This window comes from Moschus berezovskii, chromosome 9, assembly GCF_049115385.1.
Source record: "Moschus berezovskii isolate FMDL1 chromosome 9, NW_MosBer_1.0, whole genome shotgun sequence".
NCBI classification, from domain to species: Eukaryota; Metazoa; Chordata; class Mammalia; order Artiodactyla; family Moschidae; genus Moschus; species Moschus berezovskii.
The window spans coordinates 50,120,081-50,133,556 of NC_142468.1; the positions used below are offsets into that span (position 1 = coordinate 50,120,081).

The 13,476-nt window shown below is 40.1% G+C and overlaps 1 protein-coding gene and 1 pseudogene across 6 annotated transcripts in view; one reads left to right on the forward strand and one right to left on the reverse strand.

Annotated features, from left to right (window-relative positions):
• Positions 1-13,476, forward strand: part of TEX9 (testis expressed 9) — a 169,943-nt gene that overhangs the window by 121,488 nt on the left and 34,979 nt on the right. For 5 of the 6 annotated variants that reach the window (XM_088839640.1, XM_088839641.1, XM_088839639.1 and 2 more), the window contains one exon: positions 12,044-12,178. The exons of the other annotated variant lie outside the window; for it this stretch is intronic. In XM_088839640.1, the coding sequence (XP_088695766.1) occupies positions 12,044-12,178 (135 nt within the window). The remainder of the gene's footprint in view (positions 1-12,043; positions 12,179-13,476) is intronic. 6 annotated transcript variants of the gene reach the window in all.
• Positions 7,163-8,082, reverse strand: LOC129562821 (ras-related protein Rab-18 pseudogene; annotated as a pseudogene).

The window sequence follows — 13,476 nt, forward strand, 5'->3', positions numbered from 1 at the left end:
CACTGAGCCACCAGGGAAGCCCTTGTTAAGCTTTTTGAATCTGTGGGTTCCTGTCTCGCTCCCCGGCTTGAGTCTATAATTATACTTCTGTTAGATTACTTGATATTTCCACATTAATAATATCAATGATATTTAGGTTACTAATGAGCTGTTTTTAGCCTTTTTTTTCTTATGTTCTCTATAGTCTGTTGCTTTATCTTCAGTAGGTTACTGATCTTTTCTTTGTATGTAGTATCTGTTAGTGTTAGTTGCTCAGTTGTGTCTGACTCTTTGTGACACCATGGACTATAGCCCGCCAGGCTTATCTGTCCATGGAATTCTCCAGGTGAGAATAGTGGAGCGGGTTACCATCTCCTACTCCAGGGGATCTTCCTGACCCAGGGATTGAACCCAGGTCTCCTGCATTGCAGGCAGATTCTTTACTGTCTGAGCTACCTGTAATGTCTAGTATGCCCCTATACCTAAGCAGAGATACTCACTTTTATATATTCATCTATAGAAGTTCCATGTGATTTTCCTTTGCATCTTCAATTTATCTTCTCATTAAATTGTTTTGCTTTAATCACTTATGTATAATTAAAATAGCTCTTTGACAGCTTTGTTAGCTGGACCCGTTATATTTCTCACTTATGATTTGTTTCTATGGACTGATTTTTTTCTTCTGGCTATAGGTCACATTTTCCTGCTTCTTGGCTTGGTTAGTGTTTTTTTACTGAATGCCATTGTTGAATGATTCTATTTAGTGTGCTTTTTGAAGACAGTGTTGGATTTTTACAGGTAGTTATTTGCCAGTTTAATCCTTTTGAGGCCTGTTTTTAAGTTTTACGAGAGTGTGTCTAGAGCAGCCTTCAGCGATAGTTCAACTCTACCCTTAATGCTTCCCCTGAAGAGACCTTTCATGATCTCCACCAAATACCCCAGATGATCATTGCGGATTGTCCATTCTGGCTAGTTAGAGCCCAAATGTCTTCCTGCCCTGTGTGATCTATGGGATTTGCTGTATTTACAGCTCCCCAATTGTTTTTTGTCTGGCCTTGTTGGGTTTCCATGTATTAAGGTGTGGCCTAGTCCACAGTGAACTCAGGGGACCTCCAAAGTAGATTTGTGAAGCTCTCTCCTAATGTAGTTCCTCCTTACTTGAACCTTCATATAAATTCCTAGCTGCTTCAGTCTCCTCAGGAAACTGATCTGTTTCCTCAACTCAATGGACTGTTTTTGCATTTTCTCTTCCCTGTAGGTACTGTGTGAAAATTGTCTCCCAGAAGAATGCTGGGGTGATTGTAAAACTCATTTGTTTCCCTCTTCTCAGGAATCACAACCCTACTGTTTTCCAGTATCTGTAAATAGTTATTTAACATATCTTAATCATTATTTCTAGCTGTTTACAGTGCCTTTTTATATTAGCTATTTATTATTTCTTCATGGCTGGAAGACTTAATCTCAGTTTTATTTGTTTTTGGGTTACAATAAAGTTGCTGGTGATGCTAAGGCTGAAACTCCAATACTTGGCCACCTCATGCGACAAGTTGACTCACTGGAAAAGACTCTGATGCTGGGGAGGATTGGGGGCGGGAGGAGAAGGGGACGACAGAGAATGAGATGGCTGGATGGACATGAGTTTGAGTGAACTCCGGGAGTTGGTGATGGACAGGGAGGCCTGGCGTGCTGTGATTCATGGGGTCGCAGAGAGTCGGACACAACTGAGCGACTGAACTGAACTGAACTGAACACTCCACAATTTATCTGATTGTGAATGTGTCATAGTAATGCTCCTATTAACATTAATAACTCACCTTTGGAAAAAAAAAGTCTGCCCTTTAGTTACCTTGCTTCAGGTAAAATTGATCTCTGTGTCATTTCCTGAAGCTGCTTTATTCTTTTCTGCTTTCATAATAAAAACTCCTCAAAAGCATTTTCTCACCTCCTTCAGGTCATTTCCTTATCTTGCAAAGAAAACTTTTTTGCGTTTTTGTCTATCTGTGTCCTGCAAAATCATGATATGAATGGTACCTTGGCTTGGTTTAATATTTATATATCTATCATATATATATAATAATTGTGTAGTCTCGTTTTTTTATATTTTATTACATAGCTCTAAGGAAATGGCAACCCGCTCCAGTACTCTTGCCTCGAGAATCCCATGGAGGGAGGAGCCTGCTACGCTACAGTCCATGGGGTCGCAAAGAGTCGGACATGACTGAGCGACTTCACTATGCCTTCCCTTATGTTTTTTATATCCTTCTTCCCCAACTTAGGTTCCATGGTACATGACTTAGTTATCTATTGAATATATTCTTAATTTCCCTGCTAGTGCTGTGTGGCAAAACCCAACCTAATCCCTGCCCCCCACCCATACTCCCTGCCTAAGTGAACAGCCAACCAGATTGGTGCTACTTTAATTTTATTTCTAAATATCAAGTGTAGTGCTGTTTTCCTCTTCTACTTTCTGAGAAGTCAGTTTCCTCCTCTCCCATTGTCAGAGGTGATTATTAAACAGGTGATCTTTTCCCCTCATGAATCCAGTGCCTCTTCCAGTGTTACCATTCTCAGTGCATGACTTTTTCCCCCTATTTTACTAAGAAAACAGAAAATGTTACTGTCAGTCTCTTGGTCTCTGTACCCTCATCTACTCTGCTTTCCCCCTCATTATTACTCCCTCTTTTGTCTGAAGCTTATCACCTCACTTTACACTGGATCCCGTACAGTATTTCTTACTCAAGGACTTTGCTCCTATGATTATCCTATCTTTCTTTCTCTTGCAAAAATCAAATTTACTTTATCTATGTAATTATTTGCATTAGCATACAAACATGCCATTCAGTTCAGTCGCTAAGTCGTGTCCGACTCTGCAACCCCATGAATCACAGCATGCCAGGCCTCCCTGTCCATCACCAACTCCCAGAGTTCACTCAAACTCATGTCCATCGATTCGGTGTTGCCATCCAGCCATCTCATTCTCTGTCGTCCCCGTCTCCTCCCACCCCCAATCCCTCCCAGCATCAGAGTCTTTTCCAGTGAGTCAACTCGTTGCATGAGGTAGCCAAAGTATTGGAGTTTCAGCTTTAGCATCAGTCCTTCCAATGAACACCCAAGACTGATCTCCTTTAGAATGGACTGGTTGGATCTCCTTGCAGTCCAAGGGACTCTCAGGAGTCTTCTCCAACACCACACTTCAAAAGCATCAATTCTTTGGCGATCAGCTTTCTTCACAGTCCGACTCTCACATCTATACATGACCACGGGAAAAACCATAGCCTTGACTAGACGGACCTTTGTTGGCAAAGGAATGTCTCTGCTTTTTAATATGCTATCTAGGTTGGTCATAACTTTCCTTCCAAGGAGTAAGCATCTATTAATTTCATGGCTGCAGTCACCATCTGCAGTGATTTTGGAGCCCCCCAGAATAAAGTCTGACACTGTTTCCACTGTTTCTCCATCTATTTGCCATGAAGTGATGGAACCAAATGATATGATCTTAGTTTTCTGAATGTTGAGCTTTAAGCCAACTTTTTCACTCTCCTCTTTCACTTTCATCAAGAGGCTTTTGAGTTCCTCTTCACTTTCTGCCATAAGGGTGGTGTCATCTGCATATCTGAGGTTATTGATATTTCTCCTGGCAATCTTGATTCCAGCTTGTGCTTCTTCCAGCCCAGCGTTCCTCATGATGTACTCTGCATATAAGTTAAATAAGCAGGGTGACAATATACAGCCTTGACTGGTTCCTATTTGGAACCAGTCTGTTGTTCGATGTCCAGTTCTAACTTGCTTCCTGACCTGCATACAGGTTTCTCAAGAGGCAGGTCAGGTGGTCTGGGATTCCCATCTCTTTCAGAATTTTCCACAGTTTATTGTGATCCACACAGTCAAAGGCTTTGGCATAGTCAATGAAGCAGAAGTAGATGTTTTTCTGGAACTCTCTTGCTTTTTCCATGATCCAGCGGATGTTGGCAATTTGATCTCTGGTTCCTCTGCCTTTTCTAAAACCAGCTTGAACATCTGGAAGTTCATGGTTCACGTATTGCTAAAGCCTGGCTTGGAGATATTTGAGCATGACTTTACTAGCATGCGGTAGTTTGAGCATTCTTTGGCATTGTCTTTCTTTGGGATTGGAATGAAAAGTGACCTTTTCCAGTCCTGTGGCCACTGCTGAGTTTTCCAAATTTGCTGGCATATTGAATGCAAACATGCCGTAGAATCTCCAATATATATATTTTTCTTCCCTAGATCTCATAATTATCTCTGGCCCTCCACTTTATAGCAAAAGCTTCTTAAAATGCCTATGCTCAATTTCTTTATTCATCATTTGCCATTCTCTTGAAATTAAAAATTAGACTACCATCTCTACTCTGCTTCTCAGTAATTCACATTACAGTTCTAGTCAGTTGTTTTTATTCATAATAATTGATACCAACACACAGCATTTGACATAGTTTATTTCTTCCTCCTTAAACAGTTGATTTGACTTCTGGAGCATCACACTCATAATTTGCTTCCTTGTTTTCCTGACCTTTCCACGTTGGAGTATCCAAGGCTCAGTCCTTGACTCTTTTCTATGTCTTCATCCAGTTCTGAGATACGTCATTGATTTCCAGGGCTTGGTGTACCATCCATATGTTCATCACTTCCTCGTTTCCACTTCTTGCTGTGATCTTTCTTTGAGCCCCAGGCCCTGTGTGTTCTCAGTTCCTCTGTACTTGTGTACCCATAGTTCCACATCCAGCAGTAGACCATGTATTTCTGTAGTATTTACTATTGAAAAGTTTTTTACACGTGAATGGATCCACATAGTTGAAACCCATGTTGTTCAAGGGTTAACTGCAATCCTTAGAAAAACTTAGATCAACACACACACACACACACACACTCTCTACTAAAACCCTCCAGAGATTTTTCATGTCATTCAGAATAAAATCCAAACTCTGAGGTAGGGTTTACAAGGTCTATCTAACATCTCCCTGGCTGTTTCTGCGATCTCAAGACCTAAAACTGCATGTGTCCCTCATCTGAAGCCACACTGACCTTTGTATGTGATCTTTGAATATGTCACATGGGTTTCTACCTCAGGGTCTTTGTCTTTTTGTTCCTCCAGATCGAGACATGAATCATTCCCTCATTTGGAAGCCTTCCCCTAACCGCTGTATCTTAAATAATTATGTCCCTTACCCATTGCTCTGTCCTCTTTTTTTTTTTTTTAATCCTTTCTTGTTGGCCATGCCAAGCTGTTTGTGGGATCTTAGTTCCCTGATAAGGATTAAACCTAGGCCCATGGCAGTGGAAACACGGAGTCCAAACCACCAGACTGCCAGGAAATTCCCTCCTCTGTCCTCTTACCCTTTTTCTTCATAGGCCTTATTACTGTAAGATGTTACATGTGGGTATGTAAGTATGTGTTTATCATCTGTATCTTCCTCTAGAGTGCAGGCTTTATGAGAGTAGAACGTTGGTTAATTATCACATGTCCATCATGTAGTATTGTTGCTGTTGTGTTAGTCGCTTAATCATGTCCAACTCTGCAGCACCTTGGACTATAGGCTGCTATCCTCCCCAGTCCACGGAATTCTCCAGGCAAGAATACTGGTGTGGGTAGCCATTCCTTCTCCAAGGGATCTTCCTGACCCAGGGATCAAACTCAGGTCTCCTGCATTTCAGGCAGATTCTTTACTGTCTGAGCTATTAAGGAAGCCCCATCATGTAGTATGTAATACCTGGCAATGTAGTAAGTAAGTGCTTGATAAATGTGTTGAATAAGTAAGACCTATTAGACATATATATTACTCCCAATTTCAGATGTAGAAGCTGAATCGATTACAGCTGGGAGGTTTTTAATTCCAAATTTATTGTGTTTTGAACCTCAGCCACTGATCATTTATTTGTCCTTATCTGATTATTCCTCATCTGAACTACTGTGGCTGTGTGACCCTTGAAGCATTTGCTATATTTATCTTGTACTTTGGTTACCGAGGACTTCCCTGACAGCTCAGTTGGTAAACAATTCGCCTGCAATGCTGGAGACTGGGTTTGATCCCTGAGTGGGAAGATACCCTGGAGAAGGAAAAGGCTACCCACTCCAGTATTCTGGCCTAGAGAATTCCATGGACTTTATAGTCCATGGGGTCCCAAAGAGTGGGACCCAACTGAGTGACTTTCACTTCACTTGATTACCAGTGTATACCTCTTTCTTGCACTCTCCCAGTGCCTTATGAATGCATTAAAAATTATGGAACAATCACAAATTATTTCTTGGATATCTTAGTATTTGAGTTTTAAAGTTAGACTTGATTTTCTTTTTTTTTTTTTTTTTTTTTTACTGTGTAAAAGATTTATTAGTCTGTACAAGTTTGTACCAAGATTTTCACTGCAACAGTATTTTCCCATACACATCAAAATCTGTAAGCAATATGCCTTTTCAAATGATAGTTTAGTGTTTTTCTCCCCCAACCCTCAAAACACGGAAATATGTTTTTGAATATCAACTAGTCATTTATGGAAGTCATAAGATACAGATATTCATTAACATTACACAAGCTATAATTGAAGTACCGGAACAAACACCACCAACATTTATGGGAAAGGTGTTGGTTTTACAGGTGATAAGTGCTACATGAGTTACATAAACATACTACTCCTGTCCTTCTGAAACCAAAATGGGGGAACCTTATTGCCATTCTATCAAATACCACACAACCCAAAATGCTGCACAGAGGCTCATGAAGCCATGTACACATCACAGAATTAAAACTCCAGCCAAGCAATGAGCTACTCTTGAAGTCAAGGAAGACCAAACTTCTTTAACATATTAATGCTACTTCAGAAGTATCGTCAGAACAAACAGGGATTTAATTATAAATTGGCCTCAACCACATCCTGCAGAGAGGATTTTGCTTAGTACTAAAGAGAATCCGTCAGCGAACATCCTAGGAAAGCTGTGGAATAATGCTCTTTGTTATTCCTGAGGGGAAATCTGCCAGGTTTGATGACACCTGTGTATCTTCCGGTGGTCCTGGGAGTTCTACAATACCAATTAATTCAGTAATTGATAAGTATTTAAGCGAAAAGGAGACCCAAACTAGACCTTGTATCGACATATACTAGAGAGATGGATTTTTAAAAAAATCACATGATGAATGTAAATCATAAAATCAAATGTACTTATAAAGGTACATCTATTTTATGTTACATAAAAAACTGCAGATTGCAAACTGTGCATGCTTACGTTTTACCTGGAAAAGTCAATGAGTGGGCTTTCTCACAAATATTTACTGCCATGATACAAAACAAATATGTGCAAACTGCAAGGTCCCTAAAATAGCAGTTAGAGAGTTTATATACAGAAAGATGACATTATCTGATCAAATATGCAAGAGATGGCATTTCCCAGAGTTTATAACACAGAACAGTAACCACCACATGCTCCACCTTCTTGGCCTTCTTCCCTGTGTGTCAGCTTGACTCCTTTATTCTGGTTCTCACTTTCCCACAGTCCAGGGGTCTGAATGATCTCTTCAACAAGTTCCTCAAAAGCACACTGTACACCATCACAGGTTTTTGCACTTGCCTCTGTAAATAACATGGAATGCTTTCGTGCAAATTTCAGGCCTTCATTTCTATCAACTTCACGATTTTCCTTATCAATTTTATTTCCAACTAGCATGTTTACTATGTCATTTCTCGTGCAGTATGTTTCCAACTCATTTAACCAATTATCCAGTTTAACAAAGGTATCTCTTCTTGTGACATCATAAACTAATATAACACCCTGTGCACCTCTATAATAGCTGGGAGTTAAGGTTCTGAACCTTTCTTGACCAGCAGTATCCCATATTGCAAGTTTTGCCTTATTTCCGTCCACTGAAATTGTTTTCACCTTAAAATCAACACCTATTGTTGCTGCAAGTTCTGGATCAAAAGTATCATCTGTGAACCTCAAGAGCAGGCTGGACTTGCCCACGCCGCTCTCGCCGATGATGAGGATCTTCAGGGTGGTCAGCACGTCCTCGTCCATCCTGACCCTGCTCCGCACCGCGAGCAGCTGGCTGCCCCTTCCGCTTCTCAGCCCTTTCCCCCGGCGGGGAGAGCTCTAGACTTGATTTTCTATAAGCTATCCAGCTTTTTCTTTTAAAGTTAGTGTAAAATTCAGGACTTGTGATTTTATAAAATTTTTCTCTAGCAATATGTAAACTTCTTAATTTATAGAGTAATAATAGACTTGTTTTAAGGCGTTTTCATCTTAAAAATACTCAGTAATAACATTGGTATCTTGTCTGTACTTTCTTTTGTAAAAAGTATTTAAGCATGGCTGAAAACAAAAAGCTTTTCAAGTTTTTGATAAGATTAACCCTTTGCTTAGTGGATTTTCTCATATAGGAAAACATTATTTCCTACCTTACTATTCTTCTATCGTTTTTCTTTTTCACTTTTTCCAAGAAATGGGGCAGTATTGATTTAGTATTGATTTATTGATAGGGGAACATCATGTGGTAAAGAAGGGTTTTCATTTTTCTGTAAAGTAGGTTGCAGAGTCTCTAGCAGGAAAGAGAAGGGCAAAGATTCATTTCTGTATTCTTATGAGAAGAGGCTGAAATGAAGCAGCAAGAACTTTGGCCTTGGTAGCTAATGAGAATCTGCCTTTTCCGTGTGAACAGTGAGAGAAGTCAGGCTGCTCTCAGTGTCGCTACCACCCACAAAGCTGTGAAGAAGGCTGGTGAGAGCAGATGGTATCCAGACACAGTTTGATTTGTTTAGAAACCTGCATAAAGAGCAGCATGTGTTTTGTTTTGTTTTCCCCTTAATTACTCAGAGCCAGGGAGATCAGTTTTCAAATAAAACATAGTGATACAGCCAGGAGAAAAAATTAGAAGAAAAGAGACAATTCTGTTATTAACTACATCATTTCAATTCCATGATATTTATTGAGTATATGCTTTGTATAATGCGATGTACTAGGCATTGTAGGGCATGCAAAGTGAGTGAGTTAAGTATTACAAAAAAAATTCAGTTCAGTAAACATGGTATCAGTGCTTTTTATTTGCCACTGAAGTGCTGGGAACACAGAAATTAAAGTAGTTCCTATCCGCGAGAAGCTTACAGGATAGTGAGGGGAATTTAGTAAATGGAGAGTTTCAGTTCCACACAAGCAGGCACTATGATATATGTGTATCAACGTGCCATAGAATCTCTGAAGAAAGGGTACTTCATCCAGCCTGAGAAGATAGTGAGGAAAGGCTCCTGGGAGAAGGTAAAACCCTAGTGAATAGCCCTAGTTAGTTCAGTTCAGTCACTCAGTCGTGTCCGACTCTTCGCGACCCCATGAATCACAGCACGCCAGGCCTCCCTGTCCACCACCAACTCCCGGAGTTCACTCAAACTCATGTCCACAGAGTCGGTGATGCCATCCAGCCATCTCATTCTCTGTCGTCCCCTTCTCCTCCCGCCCCCAACCTTTCCCAGCATCAGAGTCTTTTCCAGTGAGTCAACTCGTCGCATGAGGTGGCCAAAGTATTGGAGTTTCAGCTTCAGCATCAGTCCTTCCAATGAACACCCAGGATCGATCTCCCTTAGAATGGACTGGTTGGATCTCCTTGGGGTACAAGGGACTCTGAAGAGTCTTCTCCAATACCACAGTTCAAAGGCATCAATACTTCGGCGATCAGCTTTCTTCACAGTCCAACTCTCACATCCATACATGACCACGGGAAAAACCATAGCCTTGACTGGATGGACCTTTGTTGGCAAAGTAATGTCTCTGCTTTTTAATATATTATCAAGGTTGGTCATAACTTTCCTTCCAAGGAATAAGTGTCTTTTAATTTCATGGCTGCAATCAGCATCTGCAGTGATTTTGGAGCCCAAAAAAATAAAGTCTGACACTGTTTCCACTGTTTTTCCATCTATTTCCCATGAAGTGATGGGACCAGATGCCATGATCTTTGTTTTCTGAATGTTGAGCTTCAAGCCAACCTTTTCACTCTCCTCTTTCACTTTCATCTAGAGGCTTTTGAGTTCCTCTTCACTTTCTGCCATAAGGGTGGTGTCATCTGCATATCTGAGATTATTGATATTTCTCCCAGCAATCTTGATTCCAGCTTGTGCTTCTTCCAGCCCAGCATTCCTCATGATGTACTCTGCATATAAGTTAAATAAGCAAGGTGACAATATGCAACCTTGACGTACTCCTTTTCCTATTTGGAACCAGTCTGTTGTTCCATGTACAGTTCTGACTGTTGCTTCCTGATCTACATACAGGTTTCTCAAGAGGCAGGTCAGGTGGTCTGGTATTCCCATCTCTTTCAGAATGTTCCACAGTTTATTGTGATCCACACAGTCAAAGCCTTTGGCATAGTCAATGAAGCAGAAATAGATGCTCTTCTGGAACTCTCTTGCTTTTTCCATGATCCAGCGGATGTTGGCAATTTGATCTCTGGTTCCTCTGCCTTTTCTAAAACCTGCTTGAACATCTGGGAGTTCACGGTTCACATATTGCTGAAGCCTGGCTTGGAGAATTTTGAGCATGACTTTACTAGTGTGTGAGATGAGTGCAATTGTGCGGTAGTTTGAGCATTCTTTGGCATTCCCTTTCTTTGGGATTGGGTTGAAGACTGACCTTTTCCAGTCCTGTGGCCACTGCTGAGTTTTCCAAATTTGCTGGCATATTGAGTGCAGCACTTTCACAGCATCATCTTTCAGGATTTGAAATAGCTCAACTGGATTTCCATCACCTCCACTAGCTTTGTTCCTAGTGATGCTTTCTAAGGCCCACTTGACCTCACATTCCAAGATGTCTGGCTCTAGGTCAGTGATCACGTTATCGTGACTATCTTGGTCATGAAGTTCTTTTTTGTACAGTTCTTCTGTGTATTCTTGCCACCTCTTCTTAATATCTTCTGCTTCTGTTAGGTCCATACCATTTCTGTCCTTTATCGAGCCCATCTTTGCATGAAATGTTCCCTTGGAATCTCTAATTTTCTTGAAGAGATCTCTTGTTTTTCGTATTCTGTTGTTTTCCTCTATTTCTTTGCATTGATCGCTGAGGAAGGCTTTCTTATCTCTCCTTGCTATTCTTTGGAACTCTGCATTCAGATGCTTATATCTTTCCTTTTCTCCTTTGCTTTTCGCTTCTCTTCTTTTCACAGCCATTTGTAAGGCCTCCTCAGACAGCCATTTTGCTTTTTTGCATTTCTTTTCCGTGGGAATGGTCTTGGTCCCTGTCTCCTGTACAATGTCACGAACCTCCGTCCAAAGGATGAATAGGTGTTAGCCAGTTAAAAATGAGAGGTGACAAGAAATCAGGGCAGAAGGAAGAGCATGAGCAAAAGATCAGAGGCAAGAAACATCATAACTCTTCAGGAGAGACCCAAGCAAGTACTGCCCGTAGAGCTGAAGGCAACATTTGTAGGAGTAGGTGAGATTATGGTGCCAGATTGGGATGGAATTTGGAGTTTATCCTATATGTTCATATTTCTTTCCGTGTGGCTTGTAGACTCTTCAACAGCAACTCTTAGTATATTTGCAGAAATGCAGGTCTAAACCCACGCCAGGATGTGAAAAATATCCTTAAAACCTGTTGTTTTTGCTCAGAATTGGGGTTTTCTTATCTGCCTATTGTAGAATGCTTTGTATTTAACAGATATTTCTTAAATGATATATTTTATCAGGTTTACACAAGCACAGTATTAATGAGAAAATTTATGTCTTAAATTGGTGTTTTGGGAGGTTTCCAAGAGAACTATGGTTATAAAAAGTTGTTTATAAAGTAAATACAGAAGACACATATACTATATCTTGGGATCAGTAAAAGAGGCAGAAAATTCCAAACAAAAAGCAATCTGAAAGCCTGATTTGTGACTATATCTTTAAGGATATATTTTCCTAAAACAAATTCAGTGTGGGAATTCCCTGAAAACTCTATCATTCAGTGTCCAGTCTCTGGCCATGTATGTGTGTGTATAATTTAGGAGAAAGCAAGGAATATAGAAATGGAAAATATTGAAAATATCAGAGGGAACTTATGTTTATAAATCTTCTATCTGTCTCTTTTGCTGTACAGGAATTAGAGAATAAAAGAAGACTACAAAAACAGGCTGTTGCTAGCCAAAGTGCCATGGAAGTTCGCTTAAATAGAGCTCTAGAAGAAGCAGAGAAGTATAAACTAGAGTTAAGTAAACTAAGGCAAGATAACAAGGTATGGAAAAACTGAATTAGTTTTTGTTAGGTAGGCTGCAGTCTGTGGGGTCGCTAAGGGTTGGACACGACTGAGCGACTTCACTTTCACACATTGGAGAAGGAAATGGCAACCCACTCCAGTGTTCTTGCCTGGAGAATCCCAGGGATGGGGTAGCCTGGTGGGCTTCCGTCTATGGGGTAACACAGAGTCGGATACAACTGAAGTGACTTAGCAGCAGCAGTGATCACCTTTGGTAACTTCCTTTTTTATGCAACATTCAAAAGTAATAGTTTTAAAATTATAATTCTTGATGTCATGGTGAACATATCTTTTCAAAGAAATGCACTCATTAGGAATATGTATATTTCTGGTAAGTTAGGTTTATATTGTTTGGACTAGCGCCATCATTAGGTGATAGCACAACTCTTTGGAGGAGGCATTCATTTTTCCCTCCAGCAGATCTTTTTCATGTGCCCATATTACATGCCAGACACTGTGGGAATAAATGGTGGAAAAACGTTTCTTGTCTCTCAAGTCTATTATATCTTTCTCTGAACATCAGTTTTCCAATATATAACACAAGGGGCTATGTTACCAGGGTACTGGTTGTCAAACTTGAGCACATATCAGAATTACCCGGAGGGCTTATTAAAACAGATTCCTGGGTCCCACCCACAGATTTTATTATTCAGTAGTATGGGTGAGACTTGAGAATGTGTGAGGTTTTTTATTTTATTGGAGTATAATTGATTTACAATGTTGTATTAGTTTCTGCTGTACAGCAAAGTGAGTCATATATACATATATATATATATATCTCCACTGTTTTTTAGGTTCTTGTCCTATATAGGCCATTACAAAGTATTGAGTAGGGTTCCTTGAGCTGCATAGGAGGTTCTTATTATCTATTTCATATATAGTAGTATATATATGTCAGTCCCAGTCTACCAGTTTATCCCTTCCCTACCCCTTACTTCCTCATTAGCATAAATTTTTTTCTAGATCTGTGACTTAGTTTCAGTTTTATGACAAGTTCATTTGTTCCCTTCTGCATATGAGTGATATCATATGATATTTATCTTTCTGTGTTTGCTTACTTTACTCAGTATGATAATCTCTCAGTCTGTCCATGTCACTGCAAATGGCATTATTTCATTCTTGTTTATGACTGAGTAATATTCCATTGTATATATGTACCACATTTTTATCCATTCCTCAGTCAATGGACATTTAGGTTGCTTCTTCCATGTCCTGGCTATCGTAAATAATGCTGCAGTGCACACTGGGGTGCATGTATCCATTTTGAATTTCAGTTT